Source organism: Hesperophylax consimilis, chromosome 16 (assembly GCF_061612785.1).
Source record: "Hesperophylax consimilis isolate HC1 chromosome 16, BYU_Hcon_1.0, whole genome shotgun sequence".
Taxonomy (NCBI): domain Eukaryota; kingdom Metazoa; phylum Arthropoda; class Insecta; order Trichoptera; family Limnephilidae; genus Hesperophylax; species Hesperophylax consimilis.
Window position 1 is genome coordinate 22,089,002 of NC_142851.1, and position 20,352 is coordinate 22,109,353.

At 32.3% G+C, this 20,352-nt stretch overlaps 1 protein-coding gene across 1 annotated transcript in view; it reads right to left on the minus strand.

Annotated features, from left to right (window-relative positions):
- side-IV (sidestep IV transmembrane protein) overlaps positions 1–20,352 on the minus strand; it is a 919,468-nt gene that overhangs the window by 276,225 nt on the left and 622,891 nt on the right. Inside the window, exon 3 of the mRNA XM_089641040.1 lies at positions 7,677–7,809. Within this exon, the coding sequence (XP_089497166.1) occupies positions 7,677–7,809 (133 nt within the window). The remainder of the gene's footprint in view (positions 1–7,676; positions 7,810–20,352) is intronic.

Below are 20,352 nucleotides of genomic sequence, written 5' to 3' on the forward strand. Positions count from 1 at the left end.
TCGTCTAAAGACCTACTTCATAAAAAATAACATCAGAAATTTTTCAAAATAACATCGACCGTGAAAAAAACATTTTTATTTTTGTTTTTATTTCTAAGGAAATATCGAATAAATAAGTATCAGAAGTAACACAAAAATAATGACAAAGCCATAAAAAATAATAAATTACAAAGCCTTAAATTTTTTTTTAATAGTCTCTTAGTTAGATTATTAGCTTGGTAGATAAGGCATTAGAATGGAAATTCGTCGCACATATTGAACGAGATAATAAAAGTGAAAGTGAAGTACTGAACTTTTAATAAATTTAATTTAAGTAACACAATCTTTTAAACTTGCCTTAGCACTGAGATTTCAAATATTTAAGTACCTTCTTTTAGTGCTTTCACATAATGTAGGTTTGCAATCATCAAGGCAATTTCACCTAGCGTAGGTTTGCTATCATCAAGGCAATTTCACCTAACGTAGGTTTGCAATCATCAAGACAATTTCACTTAACGTAGGTTTGCAATCATCAAGACAATTTCACCTACCGTAGGTTTCCAATCATCAAGGCAATTTCACCTAGCGTAGGTTTGCTATCATCAAGGCAATTTCACCTAACGTAGGTTTGCAATCATCAAGACAATTTCACTTAACGTAGGTTTGCAATCATCAAGACAATTTCACCTATCGTAGGTTTCCAATCATCAAGGCAATTTCACCTAGCGTAGGTTTGCTATCATCAAGGCAATTTCACCTAACGTAGGTTTGCAATCATCAAGACAATTTCACTTAACGTAGGTTTGCAATCATCAAGACAATTTCACCTATCGTAGGTTTCCAATCATCAAGGCAATTTCACCTAGCGTAGGTTTGCTATCATCAAGGCAATTTCACCTAACGTAGGTTTGCAATCATCAAGACAATTTCACTTAACGTAGGTTTGCAATCATCAAGACAATTTCACCTATCGTAGGTTTCCAATCATCAAGGCAATTTCACCTAGCGTAGGTTTGCTATCATCAAGGCAATTTCACCTAACGTAGGTTTGCAATCATCAAGACAATTTCACTTAACGTAGGTTTGCAATCATCAAGACAATTTCACCTATCGTAGGTTTCCAATCATCAAGGCAATTTCACCTAGCGTAGGTTTGCTATCATCAAGGCAATTTCACCTAACGTAGGTTTGCAATCATCAAGACAATTTCACTTAACGTAGGTTTGCAATCATCAAGACAATTTCACCTATCGTAGGTTTCCAATCATCAAGGCAATTTCACCTAGCGTAGGTTTGCAATCATCAAGGCAATTTCACCCAGCGTAGGTTTGCAATCATCAAGGCAATGTCACCTAACGTAGGTATGCAAACATCAAGGAAATTTCACCAAATGTAAGTTTACTATCATCTAGGTAATTTCACCTGATGTAGGTTTGCAATCATCAAGGCAATTTCACCTAATGTATGTTTGCAATCATCAAGGTAACGTCACCTAATGTATGTTTGCAAATCGCGAAGGCAATTTCGTGCTTTCTTCTGATGTAGGTTTGCAATCATCAAGGCGATTTCGGAATTTTCGAGACTCATATTTTTAAAAAGGTAACTTGACGTTTTTTTAACATCGCCCCATTTTGTCGAAGCGCTAAGCGTAGCAAATCGAGAGCCACCCATCTCTGTCTTTGTTCACATTTTAGCTTTATTCACATTCGTAAATCGACTCTTCGTTATGGTCTCCTCATGTAATTAATTCACTTGATCCAACCAATCGGATATAAATAAAAGCCTCTCAAGACCGAAAGTGGGTAATAAATTCTGATAATTTAAGAAGAAGATAATACTAATAAATCTAAACGAAACATGAAATAGAACAACGTGTGGAAAGTAAAAAAAAGATATCAGGCACCGGGTCGTACCGGGACAGCATCTTTAGCTACTCGACCATTGGGACCTTATTATTTAACATCATATTTGTGGATCTTATATTTCAAATTCAGGCTTATTATCTTGCAACTATTTTTTTTCATATTTTTGGCAGCTACGTTTTTTGAATGAACACTAATTTCTAATGAAATTGGTTTGTAACCTAGATAGTGTCTCGGATAAACATGTCCGATTTTTATTTACATGGTCTAAATGGATATTCAATTATTATTGGAAAAACCTTTCTGTTTTTTTCCCTATGTAGAAGGACCTGAGACAAATATTTTCGGATGCTGTGTATACAGTCTATTTCAATGAAAAGAAGGAGATGAAGTTCGGGGAAGGTAAAAGGTATGAGGGTTGGGTAGGAATCTAGGAATCAGTGTGTCCAGGAGTGACTGACATAAGAATATATCCCTTACACTGCGGCGCAAAGGGATGGGTTGGAAGACAAGTTAGAGAGGGCAAAGACAATCCCCAAACTAACCTCTTCCTATTTGGCACGCCATCCTGCTGGTGGGCAGGTACACCGTGAATACACCTCACCCGATGAACCTGGGCACCCCTGCCAAGTCACAAAACGTATCGAACTAACACCACTGGGGTGACCTATGGCAGAGTTGAGGTTACCAAAAGAATACCCAAATCCGTCTCCCAAATTGAAAAGGTTATATTTATGAATGTAATATATCACCGTAGAAGAAAATAATACTAACAAAACTAAGCTAAACAAAATTGTTCGTAGTTGTGTCCGTTATCTTTTTTATTATTTGTAGCTTGTTCTATTTTATGGTTCATTTAGATTTGTTAGTAGTATCTTCTTTTTCAATGATATAATCACATAGAATCAAACAATGGATACAACTTTTAAAAGCTACAGTAAAGTTGCTCAAATAAAAATAAATACTGTTCAGTTCGAAAAGTTCCTTGAGGCACTGAAAAAAATTGCTTGTAAATTCTGAGAAAAACTCAATCACTTGAACAAGAAATAAGATTTCAAAAAGCGCATAATTAATGAAAGCTTGAAGATATATTAGACAGGCATGTCTATTTTGAAAACTGCTTATTCGGGTCAGAAATCAGTCGTAAAGACTGCACAGGAACCCATTATTATAACCTGGCGATATAATCGATTTTGTATTAGTTGGACAAAACCTTAGTCTTAATTTTAGACTGCTTTGAAATTAGCAGAATGATACCCACTATATGTTTTGTTTGTATGAGAATGAGAAGAATCTTCGTGAAAATGATATATTAGCATTTAAACTGTAGTACCATTGTGTAGCTGTCAGCGGTAAATACCGCTAGAATATTTTAAGATTAGAATGGCACCCCGACGGGGCGAGGGTCCTGGGTTCAAGACCTATATGGGAACGTAGCTTTTTCTGATTCAAATTTTCGTTTAAGAATCGCTTATAATGTCTTCAATAATTAAATAATTATTTTTTATTGTAAATATATTAAAAAAACGTTGTCTGATTCAAGTGTTGCATATAGAGCAATGTTTTTTATACGCTATACAAAGCTAGCACGTTAATAATCTTGTTAAAATTTAAACGTGTAACGAATACGCAAAGATAATGCATAAATATCTCTACTTCTCTTGTAAGACTCTACCCTTAAACTCTCATCACGAATCGGGCATTGTTTTCGGAAAGGACCTTTGGTTTTATATTCGAGAAATTGCTATACATTCCATTAAAATGGTGGCTGGCTAAACTCAAGTCACGTAAAAAATTGAAAAAGCTTCACAGTAACAGAGTGTAATAATTGTATTAGTTATGATTTTGAATTCAGCTAAACAACGTGCCCCGCTGTGAGGGAATTGGAGGCTGTTACGGGGAAACGAGCGCGTTGATGACATTACATTGAAGGACATTATAAAATAGTACATTCGTTCTTATGTACAGTGGAATATTTGTAATGTCTGTAGTTTTTCGAATCTGGTTTAATGTTAAGTTGATTATAGGAAACGACGATTCAGTTTGTTTGTAGATGGCTTCGTGAACATTAGATCCCCATTAATAGAGGCATTTTTTATTGCAATATAGCTGTAAAATTTTTGAAACATTTTCTAGGTAACTAACTTCTTGATATTTAGAGGTAACTAACTTCTTCTTATTTCAAGGTATTCATGCACGGAGAAAACTAAGTATTGCTTATTTATTAAAAACGGGATTGCAGGTCTTTCACGCAAGAGATGAGTTGGTTAAATTGTTACGCGTTTCCTATTGCATAGTGTGTATTTATGATTTTCTCCAAGTTGGACAAACAAAATATTTTTCCAATGTACATACAAACCGTACAAAAAAAATCCATTAACATATTATCGCATAGCTGAGCTAGAAGGTGAAGTAAAAAAAATGTTATCTTATGAGATCATTTAGAAAAAAAATAAATGCTTAACTACATGTAAACGATTTAAGGATCAGCATCGTTTCGTCAAATAATTATGGAATCAATATCATCTTCGTAGAAGTAGCAGTAAAAGTGGTAAAACTGGCGAGTTTTCCAACCCCTAAAATCAACCCATACCCCTGTGAAAAGTTCCAACTACCCCTTGTCCTCATGTGCCATAAAATACGTGATTTATACTCGTATAACGCGCGGCGGGTAGGGAAGGTATACTCGTATAACGCGCTGTGGGTAGCGGCGGTATGTGAAATTTATAGAAAATAGCCAAGAAAGGCAATTTTAAAACGTGAACACAATTTTTGAAAGGGTTTGTAATTTTATCGGGGATAAAGTTTTGCAGGGATAATCAAATGAACCAGAATCATTGCTGTTTTTATTTTTTGATCAAAAGTAAAATTCCTAGTTCCTAGTATATTCTATATAAATAAAAATGTTAATGTTCGTTTGTTCAAAATCTTACATCTTCGAAAGTTCTTTACTGGTTGCTTTAAAATTTTGACACAACGTTTCATTAGAATACGCGTGTATTTTTATATACCTATATTATATATATATATAGCTGTGACATTTAATAAAAAAAAATTATGTGGTTATAAAAAACTCCGCTCTCGTGTAATGAAAAGCTGTACGATTTTCTGTACAGTGTTTACATCACTAAATATCAAATCCATCATGGGCTGCAGAGTTTTATTATATCTTTATTTAAGGCAAGATGAAAAATCGACTATTCGACATATTTCAACCCAAATCTCTTGCGGAACTAATATATTATATCACAGCATATATCTGCCTACTTTGAATCAGGAGACAACAATTTTGTGAATCCACATAATGTTTGAATAAAGTTACTTCAATTTAACTTGATACCGATAAAACACCCATTTTATGAGCCATTTTCGAAAAATTAGACATCTTGATTTTTATGTGCTTATATCCCGCCAAAGATGAAATACTTCCGCATGCCCCGAAGAATTTACTAAAATATTACTCGGTCTACTGCTAAGCAAATATAGGCCTACGGAGCCACCTAATGGTTATAAAACATTGATTTATTTAAGGCCGAAATCAATGTGTGTTTAACGATCGGAAAAGATGTATAATCATGGAAATATATATTTATCAATTTGTATGAAAAATTAATTCGGGAAATTGATTCATACCCATAATTTATAGGGATCCAAAGCAAAACAAAATATATGTTATTTTATGTGTGAATAAAATTACATGAATTTAGATGGGTTTGGGGTAATCTATAATGGGGTCAGATGCGTAAAGAAATATTTTTTGAAAGGGGTTTGTTGCTTTGTAATTAGAATAATGAATATTGTATACTATGATACTGCTTATTTATCGTATAGCTTTTCAAACAAAAACAAAAAATATACACCTAGAATCTCTTGAGGGTCCTTTTAAAACAAGAAAGGAATTCCGACAACCTGAATTTTTAAACAGAGTTTAAATTCCTTCTGCATTATTATAAGCAGAAAATGTTGCTTGTGCAATGATCGAGAACTAAACTGTCAATAATTGAATCCGCAAAGTCTGGCTGCAAAACCAATACTTTGGACCACTTGACCAACTAACAAATTAATGAAAGGCATGATAGCGAAAGACGATACATTTCCTGGCTTCGAAACTAATGTGAGTGGTATGAGTGCAGTTGTTTTATTCACTTGAATGCAATCATTACCCAATATCCGATATTAAAAGACACATAAAATGAATAGAATAAATATAGCATTATCGCGAAACATATATTAACGTTGCATAAACGTCTTTAGATGGAGCAAAATAAAAAGAAAATAGTATTTACTCCAATTCCACGATTTCCGCACAGGTGAGCGTAGAAAGAAACTGAGGGTAGGTAGGTACCTACGCAACCTAAAATAATACGTTATCTCGAAGGTCGAGTTTACAAGGTAATTTAAGCAGCACGTAACCTTTGCCATTTTTTCGGATGTAAATTTCCTTGCCAGGTTTTTGTAAAGAGTTTATTTTGGTCTTTTGTACCAGAAGGGACTTCCATAGTAGATATTTTCGGTTAGACAAGTTTTTCTACAAATTAGAATGTATATTTAAGACTAACTTCTTTTTCTTAAAAATTAGCTTATTTTATTAAATGTTCATTTGCAGAGACGCATAGAGAAAACAAAAAAGGGATTTAAGCTAATATCCTTTGTAGAGCATTCAATAATTGATGATCACTTATTTCGCATTGCTTTAATAAGGTGTTCCTTTAAGGGGTTGGGTTAAAGTTAGTTTTAAAAAAATAAAAAAACGGTAGTTTATTTAATTTATAATTAATTATTAATTTATAACACATGATACTAAGTTATTGTTTTATGATTGAACTTTATTACACAAAAAATTAAATAAATATATGTTTTCAATTTCGACGACCAGTGTAATTCAAAAACCACTCGACACATTTGAATGAACTTTATACAGTTTATTTACAGCATAAAAACTAGCCTGGTCGAAAGATTTAAGGTTTTTATTAAAACTTCTATTTTTTAACAATAAACTAAAGCTTTTTTCATGATAACCCGGGTAAATTATCAGAGGCCGCCATTTTGTTATTTAAAAACAAAACAAGTTTCGATCAAGCACTAGATTAACTATTAAACTAATGATTTTTATAATAATAATAATGATAATATTAGCGATTTCTAAACAAAAATCTGAAACAGAAAAATCAGAAAAGGATACGGTCACATCTAGGACGTGCCCCGGCATAACAGGTGTCCTGGGTTCGTGTCCTAGATGTGACCGTATCCTTTTCTGATTTTTCTGTTTCAGATTTTCGTTTGGAAATCGCTAATATTACCTTCAATAATTAAATATTACAATTTGAGGTTTTACTCAATAAAGTTATAAAAAAAATAATGATTTTTTGTTTGATTGGTTTTAGGTTAACCAGTAAACGGTCGCCGCAAATCCAAATTGTGGATGTGGATGTGGACGGGATCCAACAAATATGGCCTATGATATATGGTCTAAAATATATATTTTTTCTTAATAAGTTAAAACATAATACAATAACTTCGTATTATTGGTTTTATGACATAAATTAATCTACTGTCAAAAAAATAACCCCTTAATGGATGAACACAAATAAAATACAGTAACGTCAATTTCATACTGCCAAATATAAAAAAAACTTTTACGAAGAAATGTTTAAAAATACAAGATGCTCTAGTTACCACTGTGTCTATTGACCTTCCAAAATAAATTATAATCAAATATAAGAAATGAAAAATGCTACCTAAAACTTAATTTTTTTGTTTAAATATTTCGATGTGAAACATTTTTTCAAACCAATGAAGTCTATCGAGGTTCTATAATTATGATTAAAATTCTACCTGTAGAGAGGTTCACCATCTGATTCCTTAAACCAAAGCACCATGGAGACAGCATCATCCCTGTCTAGAGGTTCTATGTCGCACGGCAGCGATGCCTTCTTGTTCAGTACCCCCTGGACGTCAGATATGGGAACTGCGGAGAGAAAACAAAACAGGTTAGAAATGCTTTATTGAATCAGACTGAAAATAATGCAGACTTAAACATAATACAATGTTGCATACTATTGTGTATTTTTTAATTGTTTTATTTATTTTAGTAATTTATTAGAAGTAATCGCTTCCATGGGAGACGATCAATCAAAATCTTTTTCTCTATCATACTTCATTCAGCTTCGAAAAATTTCTCATATTAGAGATACCATAACTGTAACTATTTCTCATATTAGAGATATCACTTGCTCTGGACAATTGAAATGATTGCGCAGTACTAATTCAAAATAATGGATAGTATTTCCTAACATGGTGCATGGAGTCGAAATCTTATTTCAATATTCTTAAACTATTTTCTTTAAACCTACATTGTTTTTACCATTCGAGGATGTTCTTGCTTATGTTTCAATGGATGAGTAAGAAAAATGAAGGGCAAGTTTACGTTTATTCAATTGCGTATAGGTTTTTTAAAAATATTTTTGAAAAATTTAGATAAACCTTGATAGGAAAATGGATATTCGTTAAGATGGGGACAGCAAAAAATGTTATTTTAATTAAAATATGATGAAAAAATTACAACAGGTGGGATTAATATTGGTCAAATATTTCTTGAAAGTACAAAAAAAGTGTTGAAGTTTAAGGCAATATGCAAATGCCCTTCATACAAATATTACAAATGAAATACTTACTGAAAAAGAAGAGTGCTAAATGAAGAAAAAACTAAAAGCAGGTATTCTGATTTGAGTCTTCGTTATAAAACGTTATGAGTATGGCACCTTCCTTGATTAGAGAAAGTTTTTGAATTTTTCAAGTGTTTTGAATGCGTTGAACTTTTGTGGGTCCAATTTGTAATCCTCAGTTACCTCGCATCCCGAGACCTCGGGGAAATCATCCCGCTTGTGTCCTGGGAGGTAGGGGGAGGTGGGTGGAAGAAATATGCTTCTCGTTCAATATTTTGAGTGCCGATAGTCAGTTTTATGCACTGAATGCATAATATTTCACGTTAATGAAATAAATAATTACTGGAATTCAATCATAATCTTAGTGTATATTACAGGTTAAATTATTACAGGTTTTTTTTAAAATTTCAAGTATTAAATTTTTATTTCAGAAAAATAAAAGTATTGTTTTTAATTTTTATTTTTTAATAAGAATTACTCCATTATATGTAATGCCTATGGGCAGCGAGGATGAAATGGAATTAAACTCTGTAAAACGTTCACTTTACTTTATTCGCATTCATACATTTTGTCAAACGTGTCTTTAGTCATACTTTCTCTTGACATTGTCTGAATCAAATATTTAGTTCAGTTATTTGTAGGTTTAAGTTTCCAAATAACTAATTATAACATACTATTTTTGCATTGCTTAATGTGGTTCTTACGTTCTGTTGTGAATTATCAATTGGTGTGGCTTTGTGGTTTTTGGAGCGCATTATTTTATTTATTTATTTATTTAACGCTCAGAGAGCTTTAACATGTTTGGTAGTATAATTTTAATTTGACAGATACTTTGAAAAATAAAAAATAAGAATAAAATAACATTTGATAAAAGCTATGCAACAAGTCATTCAAACACAAGAAACAAACACAAAAAATTACAGCTATTTGCAGGTTTACATGATGTGTTTAGGAGTATTGTTGAAATAAAGTATTTAAGAGTATTTAATAATAAATTAATAATAACAGTATTTAATAATAAATGGTACTTTAAGTCTTCGACAGGGATATTTAATTTAAAATTTATAAAACCTTTGAAATTTTTTTTGTATTCGCTCAATGTTGTTAATGTGAATTTTGTAAGATGGAGACCAAATTACTGAGTTATATTCAATTAAACTTCTTACTAGAGATACGTATAATAGTTTAATGGCTTGTAAAGAATTAAAGTTTTTAGTGGTTCTTAATACGAAGCCTAGTGTTTTCATACCTTTGTTCACAATTTGATGGATATGATTGGTGAAACTTATAATACTTCTTCCATTTGTGAAGTAAACCGTTTTGCGTATTGGCTTTATCCTTTTTTGGAAATCCGATTTCATTGGACGCCCTTGTGTTACGTCCGTGAAAGTGTTTGATTCACGGACTCCCTTGACTTATCCAATTCACTAACACGTTATATTCTCCTGACACCCCATGTTCTGCCCATATTCCCTACATACTCCTGTATACAAACACTTAGCCTTCCCTTACCTTAACCTTTTCATTACATTTACATCACATTTTTATTTTTTTATTTCAGGTCGTCACATTATAAACCGTACATTAAATTACAGCAACAAATGCCTCAGAAATCAGATTTTGTTCATATGATTTAAGTCCAACTAAAAAGATTTTATATTCAAAATAACGACCCAAAGATACTTTGAGAAAAATCCCCTACAAAAGAGTGAGAATCACGTCTCGCAAATTATTTTCAATTTGTCATAGCAAAATAAACGTCACCCACAATACTGTCATCGTCACTTTTTTCTCCGTAAATGTTAATATATAAATATAACATTCTTCTACGCCATAAACAAAGTCTCGGCATCGTTTAAGGCAGCCCCACATTCAAAAGTGACTAGAGTCAAAACGCAAAGTGACGTTTTGTTGACGCCTCCCGTCATATTATAAATCATCCTTAACTTTGACTGGCACATCTTATCTGCGGAGAGAACTTGCAAAACCTTCTCACATGTGGTTTGTTGGAATTTATTAGCTTTAGTATTTTACTAGCACAAGTGTATGTATCGATTACAATTTTCATTTCAAGTTCTTATTCTCACATAACTTACGATGCCAATATTCAGCAGAGGAAAAATTATAATATTTGATTAAAAATGCAGTGAAAAATAAACAGAAACAAGTAGCGGAAAATAAACTCAAAGATAACATTTTTGTACGTAAAATACACCGAAAATTAGAAAACTTATTTATTTATTCACGCCTTGAAGGCTATGACATGCATCCATTGATACTTAACGTATAGGTTGACTTTCGTATGTGACAGAAAGCTTGACCAGTATATTTATTAAATATATCTCTCGGTTGTACAAAAATACCAACCAGGATATCATGTATTCTCAAGTTCAACGTTTTATTTTATCTCGTATCAACATAAAAACATTTCCATGCCTTGATTAATTTGTTATCTCTGTTGGGTTTACTAAACTTCTCTTATTGAAAAAACAAATGAAACAATGTTTTAAATATTTAAAAGCAATGTTCCTGAATCCCATCAGTTTGTAAGTCCTAAAAAATCCACTGTTTTTAGAAGAATACATTATCAAGTCATTCTTAAAGAGCAGCGTCGTTTTTAAAAAAGTAACGTTCAAGTGATGATTAATGAGAAAAACGTAAAAATTACTTTTAACATGAAAATTGGAAATGCCGCCAACTTGTATGCACCAACCAATTAGTATAACATAATATGTATTTCGGATCTGGAAGAACACCCAAACCCGTGAAGGTTTGCAAATTGAGCCCCGCGGTTCCCAACATTCCTTTTAGCTAAGCCGTGTAGGATGGCTTCAGAGGGGGTGAGGTGGAGTGAAAACTTATGCACGTCTCCCAGGAGGAAAATTGTCTTCTGCGCGGAGTAATTGAAAAAATAACATTTCACACATTCAGCTGAGAAGAGGAGGGGAGAGAGTTTTCACCTCAAGCTTATTGGAATATTTCCCTGCACGTTTTCCCCGCGAATTTCTGAGGAGCTTAAATACAGCTTGACACAGTGTTTTTATGGTTTTGACGCGGTGACTTAAAAACGTAATAAATAAAAAAATTGACAGTTTTGGGAAAAAATGGGAACCTGTTATTCTAGATTTCGTATTAAAATTGAGTGTGTATTCTTTCAAGATATTTTGTATTTCTTCAACGTTTGACAAAAAATTCCTATTCACGCTTTTAAATTCAAATTCCAATGACATTGAGTGACTGTCCATGTAATGTATAACTTGCTATCTCTTACCATTCTGCCGCAGAGACCACAAAAATAACGTAAAGATTTGATAAAAGCTATAATATGGGAACTTATAAAAGTTCAAGAAAGGTTTTCAAATGTTTTAAAAAGGGTAAATGCTTACAATACCAATGGGTTCTTACTTCTGACATCCTAATTTATATATAAAAAGGGCGAGTGATTACAATATCACTGCGTTCGAAATTATGACATTCTAATTTATGTATAAAAAGGGTGAGTGCCTACAATACCACTGGGATCTAACTTTTGATATCCTAATTTATATATAAAAAGGGCGAGTGCTTACAATATCACTGGGTTCGAACTTCTGACATTCTAATTTATGTATAAAAAGGGTGAGTGCTTACAATACCACTGGGTTCTAACTTTTGATATCCTAATTTATATATAAAAAGGGCGAGTGCTTACAATATCACTGGGTTCGAACTTCTGCCATTCTAATTTATGTATAAAAGGGTGAGTGCTTACAATACCACTGGGTTCTAACTTTTGATATCCTAATTTATATATAAAAAGGGCGAGTGCTAACAATATCACTGGGTTCGAACTTCTGACATTCTAATTTATGTATAAAAAGGGTGAGTGCTTACAATATCACTGGGTTCTACCTTTTGATATCCTAATTTATATATAAAAAGGGTGAGTACTTACAATACCACTGGGTTCTAACTTCTGACATCCTAATTTATATTTAGTTAAGTAAATTTTAATAAAAATATAAGTATTATTTACCAAAACAAATAAAATAACTTATCAAAATGAATATTCATATTTTTGTAAAAGCAAGAAAATTGTGTGCTTCGTTTGGGAGTTTTACATAAAAGTACGCTAAAAAATAAATAAAAAAATACTTTTAAAACTGACTTTAATTTGTCATTTACACATTTGACACATTAAAGTCATCTTTCGACTTGTGTTATTAATGATATTGTTTATGAGTTTCAACTGCTCTCAACCATATGGAGCCAGTGAGACTATGCATCCCCAATTCAATAGGGTTATTTTTGGAAGCTGAATGTAGTGGAGAGAGAAATGAGATGGAAAAAAAGGTGGGAAAGCACCTGACTATTAAGATGTGGTCACCAAACAACACCAAAACCATATAACAAAACCACGTAACTATTCAATAGAATGGTGGTCTTAAACTAAGTCGATTCTGAGAGTATCTTCAAATATACTATATATTTTTTTAAAATAATAATTAGTGAAATAACACAAATTAATCAAAACACATTTGATTATGACGCCGGGATTTTAACCCGCGACCCACAGCTTGCTAGTCGAGAGCCTTGACATACAGTAATATTGGAAAGTTTTTTTTCCAACCGCTAATGAACAGGGAAAGATATGCCAGAGGAAGGTGGAACCTACTTCAAAGCGAACGTTCTCAGAAGCGTTTAGACAATTCAATTAATGTTGTCGACAAGACCGGAGTAACAATAAAAGTTTTTCGTTTAACGGATCCAATTTTCTTCAGCAATGCCATGCTAATTATCCGGGCGATAGGTCCACTCAGATGAGATTACCATTCCTTCGCTACTAACTATTTTATTTCTTCTTTTTATAAGAATGGGATTGAATTTGTTCAGAAATGGTAGATGTTTTAAAACTAATTATTTCATTTCTAAACTGCATATTAAAATCTTCACCAATAATGCTTTTAGAAGGCAAATGATGCCATATGTTTATTTGTTTACTGTGGAATATATTTTATTACTGAAATTTCACTAAGCGCATTTAAACAGACGAAGTTGAAGAATATCTAGAAGAGAGAATTAAGACCAGGATTTAATTTTAAGATTATGAATAAGCATATATTTTATTCACATAAAATTTTAGTTTTAGAAACTCTGAGGCAACTTTAGCAAGAGTTCTTACTTTAATAAGTGATTCTTAATAAAAATTAATATTAATTACATTTTAACTTTGGATACGGTTTTGTAAGTATGTATTGAACAAAAAATAATGTGTATTGTCTAACAAACAAATACAAACGATAACCAACAAGTGTCAGTTTCCAGAAACATTCCTTTGAAATATTTCTTCCAAGGAAATACGACGCATTATTAACTTTTTTTTACAGGCTGTAACAAAATAAACAAAATTAAATAAAAATAATGCCAAGTCAGTAATTCGGTGAGCTTTGGTAATTTCAATGGTTTTTAACAGTAAAAATAATTGCTAATAATTATAAAAGGTAAAGTTATTTTTAAACTAGGTTTTAATTTCCTGGGGCGCATTCGGGTGAAAACATTTAATTGGGCAACGGATTGTGAGCGAAGGTATAGGGGGGTGAAAGAAGCTATTCTGGAGGTTGGAGTGGAGGGAGCGGGTGTTCCGGGTGTAATTGAATTTCTATTCCAAGAAATTCTAAAACAAAATGTTGAATGTCGTTTTCAATTTTATTTTTTATATTAAAATTATTTTCAAACAAGGATACTTGTTGATACAGTTGAATGACTATTTAAAAAAAAACTTGAGGTACACATGACGACGGATTAATGAGCAAAAATAAAGAGCCCCCATCTAATGTTCTTATTAATATAGAAAAATACTTGAGTAAAATGCAAAATTACGATGGAAGAACTTAGAGACTACTTTTAATTGTATCTGTTAGGCTCATCAAATTAATTAATTAACTGTGTATGTGTATATTATACCTACCAACTTTAATTCATATTTTACTCCTTTCTGCGGCACTATTGACTGATACAAAAAGCTGCAAATGCTAAAAATATAAAATTAATCGACAACTAAGCAGTCACCACCATCGAAATATCGTTATATCAAAATAAAAAACCAGTAATTTTTTTACAATTGTAGAAGTGTCAATGTGATTATTTGATACTGAAACATTTTTAAAAGTAGGTATCTGACATCACTAGAGAAAAAAAAACATGGTGGTAAATACACATCCCAGGTCGCAAAGAAAATTGTTGCAGTACTTGTTTTATGCTATTTCAATAATTGCATGAAATTTTGTACTCGAGATATAAAAAAGGTTAATTATTTAATCAGTTTGATAGCCCGCCACGGTTCTTGTAATGGATTTAATTTTGGCTTAAATAATTGACAGATTGGATACACTTTTTTCAATATCCAATATCCATACGCTCTTCAAGACGCAGCCTTTCGCAGTATTCCAATTTTTCGAACAAAAGAAAAGACTGTTGGAATTTCACATGTAAAATATCAACAAATAAAGTACACTGTATCCAGTGCAGAAGGTAAAGTTCAACGGAAATATGACTTAACCGGGGAAATCCATGGTTTCAAGGAACAGATGGAGCGAGTAAGTCGTTTGCATATTTACTCTAAAAGCCAGAGATGGATGGACTGAGGATTTTCAGCAGCTGAAAGGTATTGAAGATAACGAGTTTTCAGTATTTGGTATAACAGAAATTAGGTTTTTTAAATCTCTTATTCAGGGGTTGTTGCACATTTTAGCCGTGGTTTAGCAAGATTTATATAAGTACATAAAGGCGGATCTTCAGCAACAGAATTACTACAAATATTGAACAAAATGTTTGTGCAAACATTAAACATCGGGGCAGGGCAGCAATGTTTTTATTTTTCGTGGCCGATGAAAAACCAAAAACTTTATGACTCCGACACAACGTTTACTCCTCTCGGTACTGATTGCTACTTAGCAGTCATCGGTCTCTCATTAAATCTCACTTTTTTCAATTGTATCGCTCTATTTCTTGAAAAACACAATTAAGTTTGATAAAAACCATTTGAAAACGTTTTGACCCTTTAACAAAACAAAAACTTTAATTCCTATTCTGACTGAATGACCCGCCGGTGAAGTTATTCGTATCAAATAATATATATAAGGCACATTTGCATAAATTCGAACTGGATATTCCATTTTCATTGGTAGACCCTCGTCAAGATTCAAAATATTGTTTTTTTAACTACATAAATATTACGATAATAAAATGAAAAACATCTACTTATTTGTAGGCGAGATTGTATATGAGATTTAAGTGGACGATTTTATTCTAGAAATGTATAAAAGAATGCCGGTTGAGCGATCTTTTTAGTTCCCTTCAATGCTCAATGATCATGGGTATATTCCAGTTGATAAAGTTTATCTCTCGTTTCTCGCAAAGAGAACGAAAAACAGTAGCATTCATATCAACCACACAGAAATGAAATAAAAAACGTTCTGTTCAAACATATTCATTAAAAAAAAACAGTTTTAAAACTTGCTTACTTGTTAATCTTTACCTAAGTTAGTTTTAAATCTGATGATCGGAAAAGATTTGTGAACAAATCTTTCGACACGGCCAAGATCCGCCCAAAATGGGTGGAAGCAAACAAATTGTTTTCATTGAGTTACATTTTTTGAGTTTCATTTATTTAACATGTACTTTTCTACTCAGTAAAACTAAAGCGCTCCCATTAAGTGAGTTTTGTGAGGCCGAAAGATATGGGAGTGAGGAACAAAAAGGATAATGTAAAAAAGCTGAGAAATTCATGGTATTTTGTTCTAGTCGCAAAGAAGGCTAAATTCAATTCACCTAACACGGAACTATTCTTGTGTTGTTTCCACCACGATGATTCTCAGAGTATTCTCTACCGACTCTGGAGCGATATGCACAAAAAACGATTTTTTATGGAATTTTATGAAGTGAAAAATCTTGTGGGTCATTTGATGTTTTTAATGTTCACCTTTTCCGGATTTTGACCTCATCAAAAAGCCAAGAAGTTTAAAAAAATAATACTTTTATCATTTTGCACGGCAAAACAACGTTGAATATTATTTTGGTGACGAATAATATTGTACTTGCTTGGATGGGCCCAGGATAATGAATATAACCACATTTTGCTCCTATCACAAGCACATCTTTACTATCACTTTTATGTTTTTCCTGACCAAGTTTGGAAAGTTAAACCGTAAACGTTTTTTATGAAGCCGCGATCTTATCGACTGCGAGCGTATTATCCTTGTACTAAGGCTTAGAGGATATCCAACCTAGATTATTGCTTTGGATCAAAGAATATAAAAGGAATAAAAGAGACAGGAAATAAGATATGCTTTGGATCTTCACATAAAACTGAATCACAAAAGTTCAGCAACACGAGAAAAACACTAACAAACTAACCCCAATGTTAATCTATGAAATTTTTCCACACTGTTATTTTTTATCTTCATGTAAAAAATTCTGAAGTTGAGGTTATTATTAATATTGAATTCACTGTTAACACAATTTCGTATTTAAAACAATATCTATTTTAATGTATTTATTGTTATCAAGTTTAATTTGTAGAACTTAATTTTAATTTTACGTTTAATAAACTAAATTTTCTCCACAACATTGCGTTAAAATTCTCCGGAACTTGTAAATAAAATCAAAAACAAGTAATCATTCATAATTTACTCAGAAATCAGTAAGGGTATCGATAATGAAATTAAAATCAAATTTGATTTTCATTAGAATGGCCAGTGCGGAAATATTTATAATTAGATTACTTGACTGTAAGTGACTTTACCACATGTGCTTTCGGAAGGCAAAAAACTATCACGCGTTGTAATGATTACACAGCAGAACGTATTTATAAATACGTTTATCAATAAACTAAACAACAATTTTAAATATTATTTTTTTGATAAATTAATGTTTTAAAGACAAGATTTTATTTATGCATAGCACAAAGGATAACAATTATTTTTATAAGCAATAATTGTTCGCCTGAAACACTCATCCACATTGAAAAAATCTCCTGATAAAAAATAATATAAAATAAGCCCCCATAGCTCAGTGGTCAGAGCTTTCGACCGGAAATCGAATGGACACGGGTTCGAGTCCCGTTGGCGTCATGTATTTTTTATCAGGAGATTTTTTCAATGTGGATGAGTGTTTCAGGCGAACAATTATTGCTTATAAAAATAATTGTTAACAATTTTAAAGTTTAAAATCTAAAGTTCTACTTGTAAACCCGAACAAAATACCCATGAATTTCTCAGCTTTTTTCATTGCTCTTTCCATTACTCACTCCGATATCTTTCGGTCTCACAAAACTCATCTGATGGAAGTGTCATAGTTTTAATTAGTAGAGATGTAACTTTTAAATAAATGACACTCAAAAAATGAAAACCAATCAAAACAGTTTATTTGCTTCCACCCGTTTTTTGCGGATGTTAGCTCTGTGTAAAGGTTTGTTCACAAAGTTTTCCCGAAAATCAGACTTAAAACCGAACTTAGGTAAAGGTTAAAAAATAAATAAGTGTTTAATAGCTTTAATAATGCTAGGATTTGTGCTAAGCAACTCCAGACATTTTTGCAGCTCGGCTGCGATTATGCTATACTATAGTTTAGTACGTAGCATTTTGGAAAGTGGTTCTGTAATATGGGGACTAATGGCTTTAACTAACTCTCAAATGATAGCGAAAGTAAAAAAGAAATTTCTGAGATATTTCTATGTTAGAGACTTTGGATATTATCCTTGGTTATATCCATCAGCCTGTTTGTCCGGCATGCTGGGTATTAATAGCCTCACCGATATAAGGAAAACTGCTTTGTTGACAACAGTATTTAAACTTCTAAACGGTAACAACTGTATTCCCGATATAGTAGAAAAATTTGAGTTTGATGTCCCCGACAATTACACAAAAGCGCGCAGGCACAGAACCTTTGTCTTTCCAAAATGCAGAACTAACTTACCATTAGTAATGCCGCTCGGAAAAATGACTCTGTTACTAAATCACCTGTACCCTGATACAGATATTTTCCAATTAAATATTAAACAGTTCAAAAACGCGATTATTTAATAAAATAAAATGTATATTTATTATTGGTTATGTATAACTGTAAATGTGCCTTTAAAATAAATAAATAGATAACGCTTTTTTATTAACGTGTTCGAACAGAACGTTTTTCTTTGATTTCAGCACGATTCTCCTCGGGAGAAACGAGAGATAAACTTTATCAACCGGAATATACCCATGATTGTTGAAGGGAAATAAATAATAATCTAAATAGATCGCGCTTTTATTCTTATATTTATCTCTAGAATAAAACCCTCCACTCAAATTTCTAACAAAATAAAGATGCATATTTATGTTGATATACATATATATTATACGTCATTAAAAATAGTGTTCAAGTTTAGTGTTACATTTTTATTCAATTTAAACTTGTAGTACGCTAATTTTTTTCAAAAATTTTATTTGGATTTATTGCATTTTGAATTTATTTTATTTTAATCTAATTCTATTTGCAACGTTGTGTGCGCAAGGATTGTTTCCACTGCGCATGATTGCTTCTCAACTGCGCCTCCTGCGAACATGTTTTCGTTGCCGGATACGTTTTTATAATTAAAGCATTCTTCACTGGCCCCTTGTCTGCTGCTATAGTAGGTACCTACCTACAATCGAGTTCTGATTAAACTTTGTTTTTTAATTAGGATCCCCAGGACGCGACGGGAATTAAAACAAAATTGGAAGAAACGGAGAAAAAGTTAACTACGAGTTTCAATTCTGCATTCTTATGAAGTTGTGCACAACTTTTGAAATCGAGAAAACAATTTATTTGTCTTTGGCAAATAAAATAAGAATTAAGTAACACGGCTAGGGGTAATCTTATAGCGATTTTAAATTTGACTCAAAGCAGGTTTGTATAATTTTTTAATCTACATTGTTTTGAAAAATACACGAGCTATAACTATCACGTCATTTTTTAACGAGGTACGTAGAGATTACGCAGAAATTAATGCCATTAAAACTAAATAAGCCGACAATCCTTGCTTCATTCACACTGAAACTTTGTTGATCATGGCTTTTATTTTTGGTCATCTGCGACTTAATATAGATTTTTAATGGGAATATCGCGCACAATAAACCCAACTGCTCCCAACCATTTAAAGCCGATGTAACTTTATCATCGCCCGTTTGGGGTATGTTGTGAAGCTGCTGGTAGTGGACAGGTGGAGTAGGTGGGAAATAGGAAGGTGATAATGTACCTTGCTACTCAGGTTTGGTCACTTAACAAGGATAAAGCCATTTCAAGTTCGTTTCGATGCTGATTGGTGATCTTTCACCGAGTATCTAAGTATCTATAACCTATGTAAGAATCGTGGCTCCCTTATCAGGCAAGAACTCCCCTTTTCATAAAGCTATACATAACCAATGTAATAAAATGTAATATTGTTAAATATTTATGCATCTATATTCCTTATATTACAATAAAAAAATCTACCACTTAATTATTTGAATCACTTGATAATTACATGTTTTCTTTCGAGTTCCGTGACTTCTTTTTTCATCTGAATGGGCGTCATTTATTCTTTTCATTTTTCTTTCCTCGTCTATCCGCACTAAAAGTCGAACCATTTAAGTTTCCCTTTCTTAATCTTATTAATTAATTGTATTAACCTGTGCTCAAAGCCAAGTCTTTTCTTCAGTTCCTCTATGGCTTTTCCGCGGATTGAAAATCTGCAAAAAACAAGATATAAAATGCTTGTTCCCTTATTCCCTTGTGAGACGCTCCCACAGAAAGCCGGTTATTTTCATTTTGTTTCTGAGAGTAAAATTAATGTTGAGAAGTGAGTTGGAAAT